Source organism: Centruroides vittatus, unplaced genomic scaffold (assembly GCF_030686945.1).
Source record: "Centruroides vittatus isolate TY-2023 unplaced genomic scaffold, ASM3068694v2 contig_1074, whole genome shotgun sequence".
NCBI classification, from domain to species: domain Eukaryota; kingdom Metazoa; phylum Arthropoda; class Arachnida; order Scorpiones; family Buthidae; genus Centruroides; species Centruroides vittatus.
The window spans coordinates 1,289,705-1,317,537 of NW_027120692.1; the positions used below are offsets into that span (position 1 = coordinate 1,289,705).

The following is a 27,833-nucleotide window of genomic DNA, read 5'->3' on the forward strand; positions in this document are numbered from 1 at the left end:
GATCAACAATTAATATTAGATTTTGAAGTTATCCACTTGGAAGTATTCTATATCAATGTTTCTCAACTTGGGCCACAGAACAAGGAGCCAAAAATCAATTTTTGGGGAGACATAGTAAACTATAGAAGGAAACAATCAGAACCAAATATTAAAATTATATGAAAAAAATTAGATTTCAATAAGTAAATTATTAGAGAAATGTATGCAAATTATTAAAACGTTATGTTTAAATAAACTACAAAAGTAAATTTGATAAGGAAATTTTGAACCTAAAATGTTTATCAGACAATATACATTCATTCGTTTCTTGTAAAATGAAGACACTTCAAATCTTGCACCTGTATACAGAGCATGTCATTTTCACTTTATTTTTGTTCAAAGGATGTTTACTATTAAAATATTGCTTGTAGATGTATGGAGTGCATATCCCGTGAACTTCGTTTTAGCGTCACCATTTGTTCACCTCTGAAACTTGCATAAAAACGAGAGAAGTAAACTATTTTAAAAAATAACAATTATATATAGTAATACTGTATGTATACAAGTTTTGAATTTGAAGGTTGAAAGTTACACGATTTAACGTTATATGCTATAATTATTTTAATTAAAAATCCATTTTGTAAAACATTAAAAAAACGGTAGAATTTTCAATGTTTATTTTTTAATTTTACCTCCAGCTACTGTAATGGAGGGACTCAGAAAATGTTAAGCTCAAAAGGTGCCAAAGGTAAAAAAAATTGCTATATAAATATATAGAATGTCTGGAAAGTCAGTTATATGAGATTGAGCCACTTCAGTTAGGTTAGATTAACTTTTGGGTCACCCTTTAAATGTAAGTTATAAATACTGTGTATAAAAAAGGCACAGCATAAAATTATCAAGATAAAAAAACCTCCAATAATTATTAATTTTCTTAATAATTGGCTTAAAACTACAGTTACAACTATTAAAACTAATCGGATATTAGACAAATGGAACCCAGATAAATGGGGTTGGACTGTATACTGTATATGGAAAGTTTTGTGTCAGTCCTCTTAAACAAAGTCCTTTGTTTTCCCCACCATGTTGTTTCATCTAGGTCACTTTCTCTCACCTGTTCACCTTACTTCTAATCTGTCTCTAGTAGACGCTTTCATCCAAAAATCTTCATTAGAATGTCCTTGTAGCCTACGGCAAGTCCATCAGAGAGACCTGACTGGTCTAGGCTAACAAGACTACTTTAACCCAACATATTTCATAAGTCAATCAAATATATCTTTGACTAAAATGATACTGTACATTAGTGAACATTCGTTATAATTAAAAAAGATATTTTATGGTTTGTAATTATGACTTCAATTATTAATTTATTCTACTTCACTTAATATAAAAATTATTTATTTATTATTTTTTATATTCTTTGATAATACATTGCAAAGTTTCTGATGTAAAAAGTTTAACTAAATTAATTTTATTAACATCTTTTTCAAGATAAAAATTTAAACCAGTTAGAATCTTTGAAAATGTAATTCTAGACATTTTGTTTTAAAAATATTAATTTATTACAATATTATTAATTTAATTAATCTTACATAATAAAATAAACAATATCACAATTCCTTAATAATGATACGGGAAATTATTCATAGTTTTGAAGATATACAAGTCGAGAAGGTTCTATGTCATCTCTACACAAAGGACATTCTCTCTGTAAAATGAATTTAAATTAATACGATGCTCATATAAATATATTAAAAAATAAAAATTTTAAATTCACATATATAAGGCTTAATGTAACTTAGATGGCCAAGATAGTTAAGGCAACAGCCTACTGTTCTAGGGAATCTGAGCAAGCAGCTTAAGGAAATCTATCTTGAATATATCAGGCCCTGCCCATCATCACCTCACATCCAATTGTAGACCTGGCCAAACCCATGATTGACATCTTACAAGTTATTACTCACAGAACAGAAAGAAACTTAATATAATTCATCTCATCTTATAAATGTAATTTTGATAATGAATTAAATGAAAATAAAATTATAAAAGTATATATGAAACTTCATTAAAATTTTTCAAAGATACAAGTGAAAGATTCCAGTAATAATGAGCAATTATTTGTTGACATTGTCACAATCCCAGGCTGCAATTTTTAATTTATTTAATTTAAAATATTTGCTCTTTACCTCAAATTAGTAGTGGGCTTACTCCTGTACATCATAGTTTTTCTTTAATAATAGAGTCATGCCAGTCATCTATCTAGCACCTTTCATGGAAACATTTTTGAATTGAAATAACTTGACTTTCGGTTTGCATATAGTTAATTGGAGTCTCCTGCCCCTATGGTTTTCATATCGGGTCTCGTTTTTCATCTACCTAACTCCATTCTCAAGATTAAGGAAAGACAAATGGACTGGTGACAGTGGGAATTTATAGGTCTACAATTTTTTCAAATTGCAGTCCAATGAATCACATTACTATCTAGTAATGATAACTCAATTGCTTAATATTCCATTCCTTTTTACAACTATTTAAAAAATTTGTTGAAAATAGGTTACAGACATCAGTTTGCTTCAAAGTTATTAAATATCCTTTTTTCTATCAGTAGAGCAAATAAAGTTTAAATTAAAATATTTATAGATCAGTTTTCTTTAGAATATTTTTTTAAGATACTTCTCATTATATATATACACACACAAATAATCTTTTCAAATTTGCATGCTAACAAGCTTTCATAATTACTTTCAGATAGTAGATAGATGCAGAGGTTCAAATCTACTTGAATTTGCTTAGTGTAATGTTTAAGCTCCTGCAATGTGGGTTCGCATGTGACATGATATCAGGTGTTTATGTTTCATGTAAATCTGGTTTTACAATCAGTTGTTCAAGACTACTGTTAGGAGCATTATTCTATTTGTATATGACTTTGATAAAGATTCACATTTTATATCTGTCTTCAGAGTCAACTCATAGTTTTAAAGAAATATTTTTAAAAATTAAATAATAAGTTGACTTATTTGCCAGCATATACAATATTTTAATTTAATACATTTTTATTTAAAAAGTAATTTTGTAAATAATGATATACACTATATAAGTTATATGAAAGAAAACATCTGAAAAACATTTTTGAATTTCAATTCAATTCAATTCTTTATTGTATGAACCTTACTTTGTTACAAGGGAGCTAAAGTATTACATAAAAAATCAATTCCAGGTGAAATACCGGATTTAAAACAATTGATCAACTAGCTTTTTTTAACTCTTCCATTGTAAAATCTGTAAAACATTCTGTTCCTATTGGAAACACTTTATACACATCCGTCGACAAATTGTTCAACATTAATAAGTACAGAATTTTCTTTAGAGAATTTAGTAGCATAATAATTGAACCATCTTTCCAAGGAAATTCTTGAACTGCCCAATGAGCTTTTACATTTAAAACTATTAATTATTTGCCAAAATATTTTAGAATTACTGCATGTCACTAATCATCTACTATTTAAGTTCCAAAAATAAAACTGTTTTTTATTTTGACATAATTGTTTATATTCTTTTAAATAATTTTCATACGAAACATAACATTCATCTGTATTTAATTTTTTCTCTTGGAGTAACACTTGCTATCATACCATATATTTGTATGCCTTTTACAAGTTACAGATTTAACATCATAAATTAAATCTAGAGAGATTGCCACCTTAGCTATACATTCCACCAAATCATTGCATGTGAGATTTCCTCCATATTTATGTAATAAAACATTATCCAATTTAACAGCAAATTAAGATTTAAATTCATTCTTCCATATTGCACGTTTACCAGAGAATTGTCTATTAAGAACTCCTGATGTTATCAATGGTAATATTGAAAGAAAAACAGGTGAGTGATCAGGCCTATCTCTGATGATAGGCACTCATCTGATCATTTACAATATGAGAATATATTTCTTGTGACACTATTAAAAAAATCAATTACACTGCCTCCTTAGTTGCATGGTAAGTAAAATTACCTATTTTATCTCCTGGCAATAAACTATTTAAACACTCAAGACTGTCATTCTCACAGAAATGACAGAGAAGTTTCCATCTATTATTAACAGTAGAATCAAACAGTAGTTCAAAAATCACAAGGCAATTTGTCAATCACTGGTAAAACATGTCAAATAATCAGGGTGACCCATTCTAGCATTAAAATCTGCATATAAAATTAAGTTAGTTTCATGTAGCAAGTAGTTTTCTATAAGCAACAAAGTATTCTTGAAATCATAATTATAGTGAAAGGGAATATAGGACACTATTAATTGAATATTGGTTAACTTGTCAGCATCTAATTGTAAAAGCAATACAAATCATGTCTGAAATATCAGTTTACTCTTCGATACTGTATTTAATCTGAGCCTGATGATTAAGACTCCCCTGGGTCTTCCAGGTCCCTCATGGCTGAGATATCTGATAATTTATTTTATAGTCATCAGAAAACAGATTCAATTACCAAAGATTTATGCCATGTTTCCAGCAGACAGAATATATCTATTTTGTATATCAAATTCCAGAAATTAGGGAAACAGTATTTATTATGTAAACCTGCAATATTGTAAAAGAGAAGTTTTATATTATCATCTTTATCCAAATATAAGCTTCATTTTGGTCATTCTTATCATTCATGTTATTATGCTGTTTATCATTATAAATTATATTCCTAAAAAAGCAGTTCTCCATCTAAAAAAATTTTACCTCTGTAATTACAAGTAAATGTCTTATCATCCATAATTAATCTGTTGTATTGCAATTTGACATTCTTAGTTCCTTTTAAATACATTCCTTTTCCATACAGCTTTAATTTGTTTCTGACAGCTCTGGTATTTGTTGAGTAATCATTGTCAATAAATATTTTTATACCTTTTAAATTACTAATGTTTTTGTAAACTTTTAATTTATCTTCAAAATCTAACAGTTCACAAATAATCAGTCTTTTTATATTTGGTTTAAATTTTCCAATTCTAAAGGCATATTTAATATTGACATCTGTAACCTGTAATTTATTGTTAGAAAGTTTTTGAACCTTAGCTGAACAATCATCCCATTTATCGTTGTTCTCTATGCCTGAGATAACAATATTATTCCTTCTTTCTTTATCTTCTAATTTCATTAACTTTTCATGCAGATTATTACAAGTTACATTAATTTCTGTGTTTGATTTGTCATCTTTAAGATAAAATTTTTCTCCATCAGTTTCAATGATTACATCAGAGCCTAGACTCAACATCTACCAGAGCAGTATCTACATTCTCAGTCCATGTTTGCATTCTATCTAAATGGTTCAAAAGTGTTTGTAATTTACTGTTTGAAGAGGCTTGTAATTTCAACAAAAGTCTAATTCCTTCTTGAACATTAATCTCCTTTTCGGCTCTTATATAAAACAAAAGAAAATTATGCTAACAGCCACAACCATCAGACAGCACCCCTTATTTCTGAATTTCAGCATGATTCTATTAATTGTACAAGTGTAAAACAAGCTTCCTCAAAATTCACTTATTTTATTATTGAATATAAAATGTAATATATAATGGTTTATTTAATAATGATAAATATTCATATTTTTCAAGAAAATTATTAATAGAATCAATTTAATATTTCTTGAAGAATGTCTGACAAATGTAAATAAAATAATTTAAACTGACTACAATGATAAATAAAAAAAGCTTACTTTCGTTTGCATCCATTCCATAATGCATTTCCAACAAAATAAATGTCCACAAGGTGTTGCAGTTGTATGTTGTCTTTTTTCTAAACATAAGCAACATTTTTCTCTCTCTTTCACTGGAAGTTCTGATGATTTCAAGATTCTGCTGATTAAAATAATTATTATACAAAAATTTAATAATAAATATTGTTTTATTTTAATACTAATTAAAAAATTTAACTTACTTTTCTATACTATTATCCACTCTTTGCCTTTTCGTTTTATTTAAAATGGCAAAATAGATTTGCATACCCAAATTTAAGCATAATTGACTGAATGCTAACCAACCCAAAAGTTTATAATTATCTTGAGGAGGATCTGACATCCATCTTTTTAAACTAACCTGAAATATTTAAAATAATTGATAAAACAGTACATCAAATTTTCAGTAAAAACATTTTTCATATAATAATATATAATGTCAAATGATAAAATTAAAAATATCTCCCCACTAACAACACAATTATAACTGGTTAAATTAGATTCTAAATTTGAAAGCAATCTATTATGGATGTTTCCTAAAGATAATTGTGTGTAAAACACTCGAAAATAATAAAATATAATAATAATAATAATAATATATTTATTCATAATAAAAGAACCCTTGTTACAGGGGGAATTGATTAAAGTACAAAGAATTGTAAGTACTGTACAAAGTATTAAGTTAATTGTAAAAATGACAATAATTTACTTGAACATATAATTAATTCGTGTAATGAACATTCAATTCGTTAACAATTTGGGTAAAAAAATTTTCAATTTTATACATAGTCACTTTAGATAGATTGGCCAAAGTGGATCTATAATTTAGTTCGTTATTTGTAGAAAATAGGTCTGAAGTTTGAAATTTTTTTTGGTAGTTTTTCAAAGCCGTACAATCTCTGAGAAGATGAAGTGCGGAAAATGTGTTGGAATTACACCAATAACATGATCTTGAACAGTCAATATAAGTATTGTTCACAATTAAGGAGTCTCAGTTGAAGTAACATACGTTTGATATTTAAAGATGTGTTCATTGTGATAATGTTCGATTGAGTAGGAAGGCTTAGAATATGTAAGTACCAAGGATGATATGTTGAATTAATTATAGCATTTTGATCACTAATCATCGATTGCGAGAATGCAGAGTCCATCATCATAGAATAGGCATTTTTACAGTTGTCAATATCGTTGTCAAATAAGGAACTAGATACTTCGAAAGATTGTAAAACTTTATTAAATTTATAGCACCATGTTGTTTTGTTGATATTATCGTTATTCATTTGGGTATTCATAATGTGAAATAGAAATTTAATATTATCATCTTTTGAGTTCAATAATCGGTAGTAGAATTTGATTAGTCTTTTCATAAAGAAGGGGAAAAGTTGACATCTGTTTGTTTCTGCACGTATAGCATATCCAGGAACAGTACGTTCCAGTTTATATAGTTATCGTAGGAATATAATATGAAATTTTCCCAAGTAATAAAATAACTCAATGGCCCAAATCGGACTGGCATACAGAACGGCTGGCATTATTATTGAATTAAACATTCTCATATGAAGTTTTAGATTCGTAATTTTTAAACTAGCACCCAAATAGAGAATGTTATTGATTAATTGATTGATTTTAACATTAAGATATTTCAAATGTATCTGAAATTTACCGTTCCAGTTGAAAAACGCACCTAAGTATTTTATATTATTGACCAGTTCTAAAGGTTGATCATTTATGTAGAAGGATTTTTCTTGGTTTGCAAGTTTGATATTGTTTCTGAAAATAACTATTTTTGATTTGGTGATGTTAATCGATAAGAATATAGAGTTCAAATAGTCATTAATTTTATTAAGCTTATGTTGTAGAGTAACTTTGGTTGGAGCCAATAAAACCAGGTCGTCGGCATATAAAACGTAATGAAATGTTCTTCCGTATATATAAATGCCTTCTGAATCATTTAGAAACAGCTTATCAATATCATTAATATAAAAATTAAACAAATAAGGAGACAATGGTTCACCTTGAAGAATACCTCGATTTATAGTAAATTCAGGATATCGCTGATTTCCGTAAATAATATTGATTTTGTATGAGAAAAAAAGATTCATAATAGTAGCTGCGAATTTATTACCAGTTCCAAATATTGTTAATTTTTTAACCAAAGAGGGTACGTGTATAGAATCAAAGGCTTTAGAAATATCAATGAACGCGGCAAAAATTTTCCTTCGGTTTTTTTCTTAAGTATATTTGGATTAAGGAAGTTAACAAGAATATAGCCGTTTCAGTTCCTTTAGTTTTGATAAAAGCATATTGGAATTTCGAGTTTAATTTTTGGTTTATAGTCCATTTTTGAAAACGTGTTGCTAATATGGATGTGAAACATTTTCTTATAGTAGATAGAAGTGCGATGAGTCGATAGTTCTCTGGTGCTAATCTATTTCCTTTTCTTTTGTAAATCATGAGTAGCTTAACGGAGTTCCATGATGACAGGTAAGTTGATGAATTGTAAAAATCGTTAAATAGTTCAAGTAGTATTCATTTTCCTGACAGAGGTAAGAGTTTAATGAATTTGTTGGTAATTAAATCTAATCCAGGCGATGATTTTAGTTTTAGTTTTCCAATGGAGTATTCCAGTTCATCATAGGTTAGGGGTGAATCAAGAAAATCACTCGTTAAGGCTATTTGGTAATTATCTGATAGATTTTCATTAATTGGAAATCTATTGAAATAGTTAAACTATATTAAAAAGTCTATATCTGGTTGGCGTTCTGGACGAATTTTACGCAAGTTTTGAATTGATGACCAGAAAAGTAGATTATTTTTGTTTGCTAGCATTCGTTGTTGTAGGCTTTTAAAATAGTTTAATTTTTTTGCTTTTAATAGATTGAAATATGATATTTTTAAGTTGTTTATATTGCTTAAAAGATTCTTCTTATTAACTTATTCTAAATTGTTTTAAAGCTTTATTCTTTTGAGTTTTGAGCTTGTAGCAGTCCAAATCATACCATGGCTTCTTGAATTTATGTGATATATTATATTTTGAGTTACATGTATGAATAAATTCTTTTATTACTAATTCAAATTGAAAATACAGGTATACCTCGACTTACGTCCCTCTCGAGTTACGTCGTTCCCGATTTTACGTCGTTTGTCAAAAAAGTATATAGAAAAATAAAAATCAAAGTTTAAGTCATTTTATTCGACTTTAAATCCGTCCGCCACAAATATTGAAGTCATAATATGACTAGAAAAGCGTTAAAAGCACATAAAATCATATTAAAATATGTACATTTACAGTAAATGTTAATATAATCATCATAAATCCTAGAGAACGAAACATGAAAACATCTGTGTTTCTGTGTTGTCTTATTATTTAGCGGTCTTTAAGTGCTCATTATTGGCGTTTAGTTATGACGTAAGTCGAAACTACGACTTACGTCGTAACTACACAAGTAAATTCGACTTACGTCGCCTCTCCTAGAACCAATTACCGACATAAGTCGAGGTATACCTGTATTTTTCTAATCCCTCTGTTAGAGCATAATTCAGTAAATGCTTAAATCTGTTACTAATCGAAAGTTGGTATTGTTGATAGTTATAATTGGTTATTTGATGAGATATTGATTCAATCTTATGTAGTTGATTTTTTGCTATTTGAATAGACATTTTTATTGGAAAATGGTCAGAGAGATCATAATTCAATACTTGGATCTGCATACATAAGTCTATAATTAGTTCTGAACATATTATTAGATTTATTGTTGAACAGCCAGAGTTGGTCAGACAAGTAAATTCAGACGGGTAATCATTTTTAATTCTGCCATTCAGTATATATAGTTGTAGTTGATCCATATATTCAAGTAATTACAGTCCTAATTTGTTATGTTTTTTATCTTTTGATTTACGAGTATTTTGAATTAATAAGTTGGGTCCCTTGTATTCCATGTCCATTTTTTCGGCTATTCTCGCATTTAAATCTCCTATTATTATAACGTAAGGGGTAATAATTTTCCATTGTTCAATGAGTTTAAAGACGTCTTTTAAAATCTGAAGCTGGTCTGGAGGGATATAAACTAGTATAATGGCTATTAATTTGTTTATCAAAAACTGTAAGTCTGGATTGGTAATTTGGATTAAGACTGCTATACAGTTATCAACTTTTTGTAAATTCTTAATTACTCCTATATTTTTCTTGATGAGTAAGCTTAAACCACCATATGGGCAACCGGGGCCGACTGGTTTATGCGCCACAGTTGATATAACAGTATAATCCATGTGTTTATTTTTTAAACCTTTATGTGGGGAAGTCAACCAGGTTTCGGTTCGTCCCATTATATCAGTATTATTCAATAAACATTTAAACTCCATACTATCAACTTTTTTCAATAAGCCATTACAGTTCCAGTTTATTATGTTCAGGTAAGGTTTTTCTTGATTTTTATTGCAATCGGTTTCATTATTGAGTGTTGTCGAAGATTGGTAATTAACGGAATTATTTCAGTCGTACATTCTAAAAAATCCTCTGCATTTACCAGTTGATTTGTTGAAAAGCTGTAAGTTACTTTTTTCTGTTTAATTAGAAGAAAATCATCTTGTAATTTAACCTGTATATTTCGTTTTTTTTAGATCAATATAGTAAGGTAGTAAAGCTTTTCTTCTCTTACGAGAATTAATAACCAAATCTACAGAAATGTTTAAATTTTGCCATGGTCCCAATGATTTATTTTGCTTTAATTTATTGAAGGTGATCATAATTTGATTTTGCAATTGATCAGATTTTAAAGTTAATCATTTGATATTAATCTTAGAATTAGGAATATTATGAATGAATTTTATTTCTTCATCCATTTTGCATGGAATATTTAGTGAATGATTCAAGAAATTCAATAAGTCTTCTTCATTCCCGTCAGCAAATGTTTTCGAGTAATCGTATATTATTAAATTATTATTGTTTAATTTATTATGCAGTGCATCAATCTTAAATTGAAGCAACTCATTCTCGTTTCTTAATTTTGTAAGCTCGGATTCAAATTTGTCATTTCTATCTCTCATAGAATGGAGTTGATCAGTAAAGTCACTAATTTCTTTATGAATAGTAATGATTTCATTGCGAATTAGAGAAAATTGGTTTTCAATTTTTTCGTTACTAGAAGTAATCAAATCGACTATCTTCGTCCAAGGATGTGCAGTTGACGAGTCCGATAGTTCCATATCTGAAGTTGCAGATGAAGAATTTGAAGTAAAGTTTTCACTTACCGAAGTGGTCGATTCTATTCTTCGTGGTTGAGTATATTCGGTAACCAAGTTGCTTTCACCTTCAGCCGACTTTGTATTGGACGAAGATTGTGTAGCTCGGTTTGTTGGAGGTCTACCTCTTTTCGTTGGAGATTTTTGAAGAGGACCAGGGTTAGGCTCAATTCCGGACATTAGTAGTAATAATTGAGCCAATTTTAGAATCAACATAGTAGAAATAAACACAGGAAAAATGAACTGGGTAAAATATTTTCCAACGAAACCAGGTGTAATCGAAAACTCACCAGTCTCCATGATGATCGGAGTGCCCCCCTCAAAAATAATAAAATATTGCTGGTTTCTTAAAGATAGCGATTGATTGATTAATTTATAAAAATATCCCATTTAACATTTTCATATTCTCATACTTACATATTTTATTCCAGAAATTCGCTTTGACATATGATAAAATGTTCCATAAAAATAAAAAGTTATCAAATGTAGTCGATGTAGTAAAGTAAGGATATATTTTAAATTTGGAATAACTTGAAGTAGAAGAATCTTAAAATCTCCTCCTCCTATGGAAGATGGAAAATCATTCTGGTTCACTATTCTTTCCAACTTATTTAGTATAATTTGAATAAAAAGTGGCCCCAAAGTGTGTATTAACACAGATGTTATTCTTCTCTGAAAAATTAAAAATTAAACCTAAATATATCAAATCTGTAAAATAAAATCAATAATCATAAATTTATAAAAAAAATAACTGAAGATGTCACTTCATGCATAAAAATCCAGCAGTGAGCTGCATACTTTCCTGACATTTGGTGGTTATCATAATTTTTAACTATTATAAAATGGCAAAATCCTTAATTTTGAGGGTAGGGATGGGTTTTATAAAAAATTCTAAATGCTAATAACAAGTAAAATCACCATTAAGTCTGATCCTACTGGATACACACATGACCCTCTTTATCTCCCCACCCCCTTGACCTTTAATCATCAAAATTTAATAGCATCAATCCCCTAATAAACAAAAATCCCTGCAAAATTGCAGAAATGTTTGACAAAAAGCACAGAAGTTATTAAGCTTCAAAGAGAGTGAACAAAATCGTGTACCCCCACACACACAAACATTCATACATATAGAAAAACCCCCAAATTTTTTTGCATTTCTTAATATTTCAAGATATCTCAAACCCAAAAATGTAAAAATCTTGTAAGGTCATTTTTTTTACCAATTATACTGTCTTTCTGTTATATATAACAGCTGAGAAAGTAAAAATATATAAGTAAGTTTTAGTAGTGATTAAATATAATTATAGGAGAGAAAATAAAATTACACTACATAATCATGTCATCATATAAATTATGTATGTATGTACTGTACATAAAGTTTTCATTTGATTTTGTAATTTTTTCTTCAAAAAGTTCTTTATTACCATATTAAAAATATTAATCTTTATTTTCTAAACTTCTTTCTCTAACATAATTATTCATATATTCTAATGAAGATGAAAAATAAATACTGACATAGCTTTTGTAAATAAAACTGTATTGTATTAAATATTTAAGCTTTTTAACTTACCAAAAAATTAAAAATTCCAAAGATTGAAATGCAGTGAAGCACACTTCACTGAATTTCAATCTTTTAAACATTTAAAAATATGTTTGATACAAACATTGACACATCATTCACATCAGAAAATTAAATAAATAATTTTTTACAAGGTATAATGCCACAAATGAAATTATTATTATTACATTCTGTAGCAATCTAAATAATATTTCCATGATTGCAGATACTGAAATACAGTCAAAGTTGATGCAATTTCCCTTCATGTCAGCCATATAAATTTCTAAAGCCTCCAAAGATTGTGTCATGTCAGTCAAAGACCCTATGTAAAAAGTTAGCCTCATCCCAACAGGGGGGAACTCCAGTTTCAGCATTATAGCAAGCAAATGCTGCATTATAATTCCCCCTGGCCCCATCATATTTATGGTCACATATTCTGGCTTGAAGGGATCTGTATGTGGATCCGACATATGACATTTGCCTGTTAGATCAGGTTTGAAGAATGTAAGTATAAAGTTTATATCTGCTTTCTTCAAATCTGAGGATGACATTTAAAATAGAAGAAAAAGTTTGTTTTTGTTTTATTAATTTATTTTTTGTTGGTTTACTGGCATTTACATCTAGCTGTGGTTATTTATCTTAATTATACAATTAGTTTTGTAGAGATGCTATTGAAATACGAATCAAAAGAGAAAACTTCAAAAAATCAAAGGATATGTAGACGATGTAGTCCAATTACAATCTATGGACCAATTTATGAGACATCACAGATTTATCCAGTAACAAATTAATTCATTTTTAAATAAAATTGCAAATGACCTAGTGAATCTAAGCCATTTGCAATTTGTATTTTTTTCTTTAATTGACTTTCTGCCTTAAAAGGCAGAAAGTCAATTAAAGAAAAAAGGCACATTTCAGCAACATATGGTTTTCAGATGTCATGTTTGTTGTGATTCACTTCCTATACTTGTTCTGAAAACTCTGAGAGAGTCAAGTGAACTTGAACTGATATCTGAGTCCAAAAGTAAACATGAGGTAGTGCTGTCTGATTTTTAAATGCATTTGAGGTGCTCAGTAGCTTGGATTGTAAAAGTGAACACATCCAAAAAGAGTTTTATAAAATACAGAAAAAATAAAATCATCATAAAATTATTTTACTAAAATTTAAAGTATTTCAATTTCATTTTTGTTTTGACTATTATAAAAGCAATAGCAAAAAATCTGTCTCCTATTTGTATTCATATCATAGAGTATTGAAATAATTAATACAATTTTTTTTATCATAAATCATATTTTTCATTTTTTATCATTTATTTTATTATTTATTTCTTATAGATTTTTAAAAACAATAAATTTTTCAATTTAATAAAAAAAACTTAAGTGATAGTTTGTTTCATTAATGAACAAACATAGTTACTAAACATTTTCCAAGAAATTCTAATTTTCTGAAGATGAATTTTTATATTTGAAAATATTGGGCAGCATTATTGGTCGGAACTTATTACATTTAACAATTTGTTTAATTTTTTCAGGTAACATTATTGGTATTATTCATTATGTCCAAGAGAAAGATGTATTCACCAGTGAGTCAATCAGACAGTAGATCTAAAATTTTTCATCCAGACCCATTGGAGGAGATGAGGATTTTAGAATTGCTTTAGGGTGAACTGGATATTAAGAATGGGATATCGTTATTAATTCAACTGAACTTAAAGCAAAATACAAAATTGGAAGGAATGATTGCTAAAATTGACAGAATATTCTCCTAGGTGGAGAATTTGGATAAAGCTATTGTTAATTTAGAAATTAGACTTGAAAATTTAGAGAAAACATTTCTACATGACATGGGTATAGTCTCATCGGTTGAAGGAACAGACTTGGAGAGTAAATTGGCTAATCTCACTAATCTCACTTTAAGTCAGAAGCAGTTTGAGTGTTTTTAAAGGTAAAGCAATTTAATAACTGCTGGATTACCTGAGTCAGAAAATGATAACTTGTAGGTATTGGTATGCTATTCAAATTCTTTTGGAATAAATTAAATGTTGATCAAGTTAACATAGAATGGTGGTATAGATTGGCTCAACAACAAAATGGTAGAATTAGATTGATTTACTGTAGTTTCTTAGATTATAGAGATAAATACAAAGTAAAAAGAACAGCATTTAAATTAAAGAGATCCAAGATTTTTATAATGGATGATCTTCCTCCTCTTACTAAAGAAATAAAGAAAATAGTTAATAATTTTGCTAGAGGAAAAAAAATGACAGATGCTTCAATTATTTATTTAGGTAATAGGAATGTGGTGAAGGTTGATGATAAAATTTATAGATATAATGCAGTCTCTAGAAAAATGAAAGAGCAGATTGCAACTTGACTAGAAGAAAGTATGTCTGTGCATTCATGGAATTGTGAAGGTATTGTAAATAAATCTAGTTCTTTTTGGAATTTTTTGGATACCATTGAAATAATTTTCTTCATGAAGATGTGGTGGGATGGTAAGACTGATTTCTGATCTTTGGAACATGAATCATTTTTTTGGTTTTTCAGGAAGCAGGTTTGGGAGTCTAATAGAGGTTGTTTTATTGGTGGGTGGTGGCTTTTAATAATCAATTCCTTGGAAGTTAATATTGTGGAGAAATATACATATTGGGTCGTGGTGGAAGTAAAATTAGGACACTCAGTGATTTCTTTTTCTTTAATGTATTTAAAACCTGTTTTATGGAATGTTATTTGGACAGAGTTTGTGAGGTTGGTGTGTTGTTATAAGATTGATTTATTTGTTGGGAGATTTTGGTATAGATTTACAAGAATGGATCTTTGATTATGATGGTGAATTTGATCAGGATTGGATGTCATAGTTATCACAGGATTTATTGTTAAATAATCATAAAAAATTGGAGTTGGATTTTTGTGAAAATAAGGGATACATAATTTAAAATAGTAGAGAACCATCTGTTTCCAAAAGCTGTTATACTTATGTGAGCAAATTAGGATACTCAGTAATTGATTCAGCTATGGTTTTGCTGACTCAGTTACCTAGTGTAATAAGTTTCTGATCTATTGATAGATAAAGTATTTAATAATCACTTCCCAATTAGTATAGTTCTAGATTGTAATTACAAGAAGAAAATATAAAGGTTTAAGGTTTATGGGTACAAAAGTTTAAGGGTAATGGAGACAGAATTTTTTGAGAGAAGAAGGTAGTGACATGTTAAATCATAAATATAATAAATTAATGAGGTCAGGAAATATTAATGGTTAACATATTTGGATATGTAATTAAATCAGATTGGTGTCAAAGGTCAGTTCAAACCTTAAATTTTTATTTTTGTAGTTTGATACAGACTGCAGATTGAGTGTTGTCAGAAGAAATCGTGCTTTGATCAGAATGAGAAAAGCAAAAATTGGAAATAGTGAAACTGTGAGTAATTTTCATAAAGAACATATATGACTAATAATTTATGCAGAGTTAAGAAAAAGCTCTTTTTACAGAAGATTAATAAAAATCTGGAGTCTGGTGACAGTAAGCAGTTCTGGAGATTTCAATCAATTCATTTGTTAAAACTATAGTGAACTTCCAGGCCTCGATTGGTTGGCATATTTTTCAGGAAAGTTTCGTTCTAAGAAATACTGGATATTTCTGTATATAATTGACATGTGAATTGGCAGGATGAAGTGTTGGATATGGAAATAACAGAAGAAGAAGTGAAACCGGTTTTAGTTACTATAAAAAATGGTACTGCTCTTGATATTGATGGTATACTGGTAGAACTATATAAGCATTTTCCAGGTTTGAATAGATATTTGGTATGTTTGTTTAATAATATATATCAACTAGGAGAGATTCCTTTGGATTGGTATATTTGTAAGATCTTTCCCATTTTTAAGAAGGGGAGTAGCAATTTGCCCAATAATTATAGAGCAATTTCATTACTACCAACAATTTCTAAAGTTTTTTGTAAAATCCTGTATATGAAATTGATAACATGGTTAAATAAGTATGAGGTATTTTCGGATTTTAAAATTGACTTTCAGTCTGGCTTTTCAACATTAGATAATATTTTTGTTTTATATACGTCGATTCAAAGATCTTTAAAGAGGAAACAAGGTAAACTTTATGCTTTTTTGTTGACAGGTTGATAAATCTAAAATAATGGTATTTCGAAATGGAGGAAAACATTCCAAAAATGAGAACTGGTTTATTCTTAATTGTAAAATAGAAGTTGTTGATGAATACAAATATTTAGGTGTACTTTTTCAGTTAATGGACACTTCTTAAAGCATTTAAAGTATATTCATTGTAAAGTTGGTATTGGTATAGACAAGATAATTAAGGCATGTGTGTCCGGTAGACAGTTGTGCTGAAAAGATAAGTTAAAATTATTTGAGGTATTTATATATGGAGGATAGAGATAACAACTTACAAATAAATTTTATTAAGCATTTGTATTTGTTAAAAAGATGGACCCCATCATATATTATATATCTAGAGTTCCTAAGAGTCCCTCTCTACTTTCAATATAATGAAAAGTAATATAAGTTGGTTGCACAGATAGTCAGTGAGTAAACTTACTGTTTAGGCAAAATTATATTTGATTTCTGAAAGAACAGCATGGGGGGATTGAATTGTGTCATTGTTGCAAAAATTTGGCTATGGAGGATATCCAATTATGCTGAACGAAATAGAGGCTTCTGACATTTTAATAAGATTAATGAAGAATTATTTAAATGAGTTCAAAGATAGAGCCTCTAAATATAATAAAAATAAGTGGTAAGTGGATATTTTTAATGAGTGGGGTTCTGTGACTCATTTAAATATAGAAAGATTATTTTGCATTAAACAAATTGTGTTATACATGTGATGTAATATGTTGAAAATAATGATGATTCCATGTTTGAAATATTGTAAATTTTGATACTCTTCTGTTAATTTTGACGTTTTTCACTTAGTGGCTGAGTGTAAAGCACTGATGTCCATGAGATACAAATGAACATTTATATATTACATATTGGACATATTACAATTAACAATTTGTTTAATTTTTTCAGGTAGAATGGTTTTTTTACTTCTTATATAAATTTTTTAGAATTTTAGTTTGCACTGTCCATTCACTGCCACTTTTGTGTATTTTTTGTATCATTTTTGAATGTTTATTATTGTTGTTGATATTATTTATTATTGTATTGTTTTTTTAATAGGCTTATTATTTTGTGCTGAATTATCATCATTACTTTATTTTATGTTGTAATTGTTATTGGATGATTGTAATATCATGTTGTATGCCCTACATACAGGTTTTCCTCATACTGAATAAATAAAAAATAAATATTTGAAAATATTTTGTATTGTGTTCTGAGTTTCATAACTTTTCAAATATGTATGTAAAAATACATTTCATTCAATACGTACATATGTGTTTTAAGTATTAAATGAAATGCATTTTTACACATATATTTAAAAGGTATTAAACTCAAAACATAATACAAAATATTTTCAAATATAGCAATTCATCTCCAGAAAATTAAACCACTTTTATATATTGCACATATATATAATTACATATATAATAGATGATTAACTATAATATAAGCTTTTCATTATTAACTGTATTTAATATATTTTTAAATTTTCATTAAATTTTATATTTAGTAGAAATTAAAAAATCATCATTTATTCATTGATTAACTTAATCCTAGTATATAATTTGAAGATGTTCATTTCATATAAATTTTTTCCAACTAATAATTTTTATATTTATTTCAATAACACAATATTTTAAAAATTTTAATTAAGAGAAAGCATACTAATTAAATTTACTTACCAATAGTGATGGAACCGATTTAAGTGCATTATCAACTTGCACTATATAAACATATTCTTCACCAACAGTTTGTAACCCTAAATCAAAATTTTACACATTAAATTTAATTATACTGTATTTACATTTTGAACAGCTATATTTCAAATATTCAAAACACAGGAAGTCCTCGTTAATTCAAAAATCAGGGGATGAAATATTTGCAACTTCAAATTACTCAAGATTTACATATTTCTGTATAATATGTATTAGTAAATTACATCATTTACATGGCATAAATGCCATGTAAATGATGTAATTTACTAAGCAAACAGAATACAGAATACTTATACAGAATGTTATTTTCATTTATTAATTATTAATAATAATAATATAAATAAACTGCAGGTAAACAGCATGTGTCCAGTGAGAACCTCACAGGTCATCAGATAAGTTTTATAAAAAGTAAAACAGAATTCCTCAAAATATAGCCCAAATTATTTTTAAAGTGACCCAAAAAGTAGTAGAACTAGAGTCCTACAAATATCTCTTTCTGCTACTTGTAGCTCAATCTTGCTATCCTGAAATCCAACTGTATTTTATGAAATAAGAGAAAAAAGGGGTATTCCATATGTAAGGTGACAACTAAAAATGTGTTACTGTAAAAGCAAAGTCGCATTGACTAGATTAAAGTTGTTCTCAGTCTATTGTTCTTTTACAGTATGTGGACACTTCAATCTAAATGAACGAGTTAATGTATGCACATCACAGTTTCAACTGAACTTTCATTTCGAATTATGAAGTAGCTGTATTTCAAACTAATCAAATTCCTTAACACATAAATCTCTATAACCTCAGCCAGTACAAAAGTACAGTTCCAAACTAATAGGATTTCAAACTATCCAAGTTTGAATTAACAAGGATTTCCTGTATAATGTAATCAGATTTTTAAGATTTTAGTTTAAGCTAAGAAATTTATAAATATTTAATAAAATGTTTTCTTAACTAAAGATGATACAAAAAATAGTTCTCTCTGATAAATTTCAGAGATTTATGAAAGTTAAAATTTTTCTATAATTTCTCATTAATTCCTTACAAATTCACTTATTTTTAGAACCTATTCAGTTATCAGATTTTAAAATATCCAACAGCAAGTTGCTTAACTTTCCCAGCAACATTTAAAAGTGCACATGGCACCATCTGTTATGATATTTTATTCAAAAAAATTTGTTTTTAATTATTATAAAATAGCAAAAAGCTTAATTAACAATTTGACCATATATTTGAAATTTACATCCAGTTTAATGTGTGTTTGGTTTATATATGCTTAAAATAAATGCAAAAGTACTTTAATACTATAACGTAAAGTGAATCTCAATTAGCACAATTTTTTGTTTATTTTTTGTGTGTGGAGTTGAATTTTAATAGCAGATTTATTGTTTGATACTTTTTGCTCAAAAATTTAGTATCAAGATAATCAAAATTAATTTTTTCTAACTCATATAAAGAAAATAATAGTAATATTTGAAGTATTTAATATTCCTACCAGAATGTTTTAATAAACACATTATATACATATATTAGTACCATTAAGTTCAATGTATTAAATATTTTTCAAGAAAAAAATAAATAATCTCTATCACACATAATGAAATAAATGCCAATGTCTTCATGATATAATCTGAACATAAAAAAACTATCTGGTTTCTCATTTTTGGACTTTATTTTACTCCATGACATATTTTGAATCTCTCTAAACTAATAAGTAAAAAGTTCTGTGCTTTTTATAATGGTTGAAGTTCATTTTTATATTTGCTTTTAGTAATACTTGAAAAATTAAATTTTTTAAAATAACTTTCTTAACAAATAAAAAATACCAGATAATACATAATTTTACTGAATGATAAGACTTAAGTAATAATTTATAATACCTTATAAAGTATTCTTTAAGTCTTTCAAAATTATAAAAGATAAAATTTTGGGAAATTAATAACATTTTCTTAAAATCACATTATAAATATAATACAATTTTAACAATAAAAATTTAGCATCTGTAGATGAAATTATACCCAATTTTTCTACTGAAAAGAACTAACTTTATGCTTAACTTTTTATGTATGAAGATTTTGAAGTAATTCCTTTTTACACTGAATTAACAACTAGTTAGTTTTCATAATCAGAATTCAACTAAAATTAAATTATTTTATGTACTAAAAATAATTTAAATTTTAAAAACATAAATAAAATATGTACAACCTGATATAGTTGTGAGAAAATAGTATGTAAAATCACAAAGTTTGTTTATTTCATCTTTCCATCTTATCCATTTTTGAATGCCTGTATCAATAAAATTAAAATATTTAATGGTTGTTAATTAAGTTTTAACTAAAATATATTTTAATAATGTACATATTATTATTATACATAAAAGACCATTTATTTTCAAATATAAAAATAATAAGTTTAAATCTGCTATTGCATTTTCATTGCAAATAACAATTGTTCCTCAGTTCAACAAAAAAGTTTCTACTGCATTCCAAATTTACCATCATCATTTGAAAGATAGGAGTGACTTGATATTAAAAATTTTTGGCCTGTTGTTTCTGCTGCAACATTTCCAGGCCAGTTCTAGTTTTTTTTTAAAGTGTTTTGGATAATTTCAGGAGTTCAGATAATCTGCCAAATGATGGGGTTTGATTAGGCAAAGTTAGTAATTAGATATAAAGTAATTTGTCTACAGATAGGTGGTTAAATCATTATATTCATAATTTTAATGATTATAATAAATTAATTTTAATTTGGAATTTCTAGAAGAAAAGAATCAGCTCAAAGTGGGACTCAAACCCATAACTTCCAATTACTGTGTTATTTATGCTACCCTCTGTCAAATCTTTGCTTCCAGAACTATTAATTTAGATATAACAATACAGATTATGGTGCAAACTAAGGACAACTTTAAGTGTCCTTAGCCCTCCTCCACAGCATTCAGCCAGCTATTGTTTTATTCAAGCATGGTGTATATGTATACCTGTATATGTAAAAACAATAAAACATTGGATTTGTTGAGTAGTTATTTGTTTATATACATATATGCATATACACCATGCCAAGGTAAAGTAATAGCTAGGGATGAATGGAGTTTGGCCACCAGGGTGTGCCTGATCAGTTACTGCATCTATGAGTTCCATGTTTCTATCAACTTTTTGGTGGATTTTCAGTGATTCCATGAGTTTTTTTTATGTTTTCTTTTTCTTTAAGCATCCCTGTTTATTTTAGTGCATTAATTGTCAGGTTAAGTTAGTATTATAGAACCTAGCAACTAGTTTTGTTTTCCTTGTTCAGTTCTTTGTTTGTGCTTAGGCATTCGTGACCATGTGGCCACTTTATGGTTTTCTAAGCTATTCACATTGGTTGTTAGGGTACTTATCACATTTATGGTACTTTATTTAGATTAGTTTTATTACTATTTTATTATTATTACTTTCCATTTTACTCATTTTCCCTTTGTGTTCCTGTACATTCCTTTGAAATTTTCTTCCAATATTTTTACCAATCTGCAATGGCTTGTGACATAGCAAACTTGAGGAAATGGCAAACTGGAGATCTAGATGGTGGTTTTAATAGTGATGAACCTGTGCAAGACTTCAGAGACAGATATGAGAAAATGAAAGGTACATACAGCTAGGCAGAGTGCTAAGAACAACAATGAAAGATGTAGCGTTAACACAACTGAAAAATATATCCGACATATTTGAAGATCTTTTACGTGTATACCACAAGGAAAAAAATAATAAAGAACATTTGGAAAAGGAACTGAAAAATAGTACCATAAATCCTTGCTCAACTCACAGGACTGCATTTTTATGAATACATGTATTTAACACACTGTCTTAAATTTAAAAAATGAATATATGTTTAATCTATAACTATTAACAAATAGATTTCATTTACTAAAATGGAACATTCCAGAACATCTTTCAAAAAAAAAAAATATATATATATATTAGTGATGTAACGAATATTCGGTTACTACCCGGTATTCGGTCTATTTGGCCTATTTTTCACTATTTGGTCAAATACCGAATATTTAAATCACTATTCGGCCGAATACCGAATACCTAAAAACAGGAGTAAGAAATAACAAAAACACAGTAAATTAATCATTTTTGTTACTTTTATTAATGCTGAACATTAAACTATAATTATTAAAGTTAATAAGAAATAGCATCTAACTTTAGTATTAAATTATTTCGTAATTAAATAATATTATAGCGTTTATCTAGCCCAATATCTTATGGCATTGATGGCGTGTAGGTTAGAATGTATCGGGCATTAATGTTATTGTTTAGTTAATTATGTTATATTCGTATTTGCGTATATTTTAATATTTATACGATATATTTGAATTGTTCCACAACTGGGGAGAAACTAGACCATATTATGTCACCACTAAAGTATGTCCTTAGGGTACTATTCAGTCTACAAATACGTAGTAAAAACAAAATTTTAGTGTTTAATTAAAAAGTTAAAATGATCGATTGCAAATAAAATAACTTATAAGTTATAACTTACATCTAAATACCAACAACTGCCGAATCATAGCGGGCTATTTATGGCTATTACATAAATTATAAACCAATTTGGCACTAGAGGTAGACGTTAGGTTCCATCTCATATTAACTTTTTAATAATTATAATTTAATTAATTAATTTAAATAATTTAGACCTAATTGAAGAAAAAATCGTAGTGACAGCGGGCCAATAGAGAGCACGGTGCGCGATCTTTGCCATAATGCGGTTTCGCGCCAACTTTCGTACGTGCGTTAATCCAGCCGAATAGTTTGGCCGAATATTCGGTATTCGGCCATGCTCCTGGCCGAATATACTATTCGTTACATCACTAATATATATATATATATCTCAGACTATTGCTTCCTATTGGGTGAACTTGGAACTAATATTCAATACATGTATTGAAATACAGTAGACCCCCCCATAACACAGATTCGTATAACACAGAGAAAAAATTGTGATTGTGTTCATATAACATGCTAAAAGAGACTCGTATAACACAGTAAAACGTCACCGCTGACTCGTGTCACAACAAGATTGGTTGAATCTGGACCAATAGTGGACATTATACAAACTGTTGAGTTTAAACAAGCACTGGACCTACTAAAAAACATTTATTATTCAACGGCCATAAAAATTATATTTTTATTAATGATGTCTCCAAAGTTCAGCAAATTTTTCGCAGAAAAATAACTTATCAGGAAACACATGCTTGCCATTCGATGAGCCGCTCCACGATGAAAACAAGCTTAAGCAATGGTGTCATTGAACGATGCACACTTGGTAAGTAATCCTACAATTTTTTGTTTATAATATAATTTATATGGATTATTCCCAAAAAATTATATGTGATTTGGAAATGTTGAGTCAAATTAGTCTAGAATTGATTAATTTTATGGAGAAAACCTTTCAAACAGCCATATCCCCTAAACTGCACACATGCCGGGCTGTGATTGGCTCGTGTATTTAAGTGACTCGTACAACACGGAATTCATATAACATGGAACGTATCTACCATGTTATAGGGGGGGTCTACTGTACAAAGATTTGTTCATTTCCCACTATATACAGTGATATCTTGAAAAATGGCCTACTTTTTCAAGTAAATTTTAATGAAAAGTTGAAATCTGAATGAATATTGTGTTGGTAGTGATGTCCTTTCTGGCAAAGTTTTGTTTGTGAATTGTGATCACATTTTAACACATTGAATTTTACTGGTGATGAAGAATATATGTCACTAATTAAAACAACAAATTTCTGTAGGTAAGAAGGAGAGATTTAAACATAATAGCTATAAAAACTATACTTTCTGACAATTATCATGATTAATTTTAAAATTCTCTTTTCAATAAATTAATAAAGCAGCAAGAATAAAAAACAATTTTCTGTTATTAGCTGCCATTTTGTTTAATGGCATTTGCAATGATTCACATAAGATTGCTCACTTCACTGCTTTTGTTTTGCAAAAAAAGCAGTTGAATTAAAATACTGTAAAAGATGCATAATATTGGAGTTAGACCATTAAAATGATAATTCATAAATAAATAGTATTATCTAAATTTTATTGATATTTAATTTTATAATATGTTCTTACTTCTTACCTGCTACTTTTTGAATTATTTGTGTAACATTGCTTTGGAGTTCTTGTAAATATTGTTCATCCTTTTGTGCAGATCGCAGAATTTCAGCAGCTCCTGCCACAGTGAAACCTGGCATAGTACTATAAATTTTAAGAAAAAATTTAAATAACTATAAAATGAATAGTTCTTTAATAATTACATATTCAGAAGTTCAACAGATAATTTAGGTTTATATAATTATTACATAATAAAATTTAGAGATAAGCAATAAATAAGTTACATAATTTAATGGAAAAAGATACAATCAATTTTTTTTAAATAAAAAAATAAATAATTAATAAAAGTAATAAATTATAGAAGTTATAAGAAATTTATTAACATGTAACTATAAAAATTTATCTCTCAACTTCAGAAGCACAACGTTAATTAGAATAGAAAAGATTTCTATTCTTATATTCAATGTTTTAAAATTTTAAAAACTTACAATAAACTTGTTAACCAAAATTGTATTAAACAAATGTAATGAACAAAAAAACACTAACAAAACACAAATGCAAAAAAAACGTGAAAAGATAATTTGTTAATCACCCAAGAAGCCTTTTGTACAACATGCAAAACCTACCATAAATATAAGAAAGCATAATGAATGGTTATATATAGAAAAATTTCTGTATAATACAGATAAATCATTTTTACATTTTCCATGAAAAGGTATAATAAATTATGTATGAGTTTGATAAAGATTAATTTGCATCTTGTTATTGATTTTTTAATAATGATAATGATTTAAAACTAAATAATAGCGAGGTTGCAGCCAAAGTTTTCATCTCTAAAACGCGAATGCCGAACATCGAGTGCCGCTATATTGTAAGCGGTGCTCGACATTCATATTTTAGAGATGAATACTTCAGCCACCACCTCACTATTACATCAGAATTATTATTATTCCAACATACTGTGATAATTCTTAAAATATTTGCTTAATAATAAAATCTTAAATAAGTGATCATGTCGATACAGTGTGCAATCTTCTTTATGATTTTGTTGTGTCCGACAAAAGGATAATAAACAATTTTGTATACTCTCTTAAAATTATACAATTAAAATATGAATGATAGAAAATTGAGTGTTTAGAAAATTATTCCAAAACATAATTTCAAAATAATAAAAGATTGTTCCAATGTAGGTTTTTAATTAAAAAACAATTCCTCTAAGTGATGATTTGTCATGTAATCAACCTCTGTATAACAATAAACCAATGAACTACAAAATTCAAATATTGAATTGATTTAAATTAGTATTAACTTGCTGTAAATTCTAATTAAAGTAATTTCAATTAGAATTTGTTTGAAATGTTACAAATATGAAAATAATGTCAGAATGGCAGATGTGAATGAGGCTGTTGGGACCTGTAGAGATGCCCATAGGAGCAAAACAGTTATTTGTATATAAATTATATGGATATATTAACATTTCAAACAATTAAAAATGTTTTCTTTTACCAAAAACTGAATTATTCTTGTAACAAGTTCTTTTTCCTTTATTTATTTTTTTCTATTAAAATACAATTTATGAATCAACTACACAACTTTCCTCCTTCCGAACTAAACAAACTTACGTCCCGCCCTCTAGCGGGGTAGTTAGGCGTTAGCTATGAACTAACCTTGCTCATTGCACCCTCTCAAGTCCCTTAAAATAACTATTAAACATTTAAAATAATTGTTGACTAGTTTTTTAATTTTTTCAGTTCCTTATTTCTTCACTCTTTCTCCTAAAGTCCTGTTGCGTCAAAAGGGCATTTTTAACTTCAGGGCGGCCGAATGGTGGGAACAGACTAAATGCCTTCAAGAGGAGAGAGACTGATGATATTTTCTTGAGATTGGAGTAAATTTGCGGGCTCGAAATGGTTCATATCCCTATAAAATTAATAATATTTTTACGAACAAAAAATAATATATATAAAACTGCTTTTTATCACTAAAGAAATATTCTGTATATTTCATTTGTTCAAAAACAAAAATAGATAAAGGGACCCACGAAGAAGTAAGAGCCCTTTACACCTAGGCTCATAAAAGCTTTCGACGGCCCTGGAAAAACTCAATTCCGAAAAATTCTTGGAGTTTCTCGCTCGTATCCGATCCAAGGCCTACAGACCAGTAACTGACGCCTTAAAGTTCCATCCAACCGTAAAACGAATTCAGAACTTGCCAGAGGAAACCATGATTTATATGGACAAAAACTTTCGATTGGTCAAATGCTACGAAGCCAAACTAACGACCATTTACTACTTAAGCAATAATCCTTGGATAGCTCAGTAAACATTAAGTTATCGAAGTGATCTTAACCAGTCTGGCGGCCGAGGCGACAAGTTTCGCAATGTTCACACTCATTCAGCCTAAGTGCAGATTGATCATTCCACGTTCTAATATTTTAATTGCAATGTTACTGATTTCCATGTGGATGCTGATCTTCTGCTCCTGAATGATGTGTGGCCAACTTGCAAAAACCTACCTTTTAAGAAGTTCATATAAAAAGTAACCACAAATGCATAAGTCCGGTCACCCGGGTCGCGAAATGTTTCCATTTCTGGAATATATATATATATATGTAATGCTATTGTCCATCTATCCAAGATTTTCTATTTGATATTGTCAACCTTAGTTTCTTTCATTGCAATATGTAGTCTAATTGTCTGGCCCTATTGCTAAATAAATTTACTTCGAATACAAAAAATATCAATCCAAACATACAGGATTATGACGATCCTGATCGAATTTTCATTGCTGTTAAAAGATGTAATAAAAGGCAACTCGCATTACGTAATGTTCGGTTTTTGTCGCATTGATAATGACTAAAAACTGCACTAACAAGTTGAGATAGAGCAATACACACTTTTAACATATTGTACAGTTTAAAGTCTACTAGTCAAAACAGATCAAAAGAAGAGTTTCATAAAATTATTGTACTTTGTTATCTTATTTCAGTAATTTTATTATGGTCTTTATGAAAGACTTAAGTTAAACCATTTCGTAAATCCAGTCATTTTTATTAAAACATGCTAGATTTTCCAGGGCAATTTCAGTGTTCGCCGTGCAGAAACGAAAGAATCTTTTATTCTACTCAATATCAACATATAATGGGAGAAGAAACATTTTTCAAGTATATAAGTATAGTAATTTTGTGCCAATTACCCGCGGCAACATATATGCTGTGAAAAATTGCCAGGAAAATATTAGATTGGACTGGATTGATAGGATAAGGCAAAACAAGACATGGGCGATTTGCCAAGAACCTCTTGGAAAGACTCTATAAGAAACTTGTTAATTAGTTGTTAGACAATAGAAAAAAAAAACCCGGAAAACATTACATGGCCGC

General features: G+C 28.3%; 1 protein-coding gene across 2 annotated transcripts; it reads right to left on the reverse strand.

The window, feature by feature from the left end:
* Positions 1–1,517: 1,517 nt before the first annotated feature.
* LOC136973360 (peroxisome biogenesis factor 10-like) lies at positions 1,518–26,074 on the reverse strand. Of its 2 annotated transcripts, none has more exons than XM_067268097.1 (8): positions 25,961–26,074; positions 24,480–24,598; positions 20,563–20,643; positions 18,331–18,407; positions 11,365–11,619; positions 5,910–6,067; positions 5,689–5,827; positions 1,518–1,687 (listed from the first exon to the last, which is right to left on the reverse strand). In XM_067268097.1, exons 2-8 carry the CDS (start codon positions 24,592–24,594, stop codon positions 1,619–1,621), a joined length of 894 nt encoding a protein of 297 aa, XP_067124198.1. In that variant the 5' UTR covers positions 24,595–24,598; positions 25,961–26,074; the 3' UTR covers positions 1,518–1,618. The 2 variants fall into 2 exon arrangements, with proteins under 2 accessions (XP_067124198.1, XP_067124195.1); XM_067268094.1 differs by having other exon boundaries at positions 5,689–5,830.
* Positions 26,075–27,833: the final 1,759 nt, after the last annotated feature.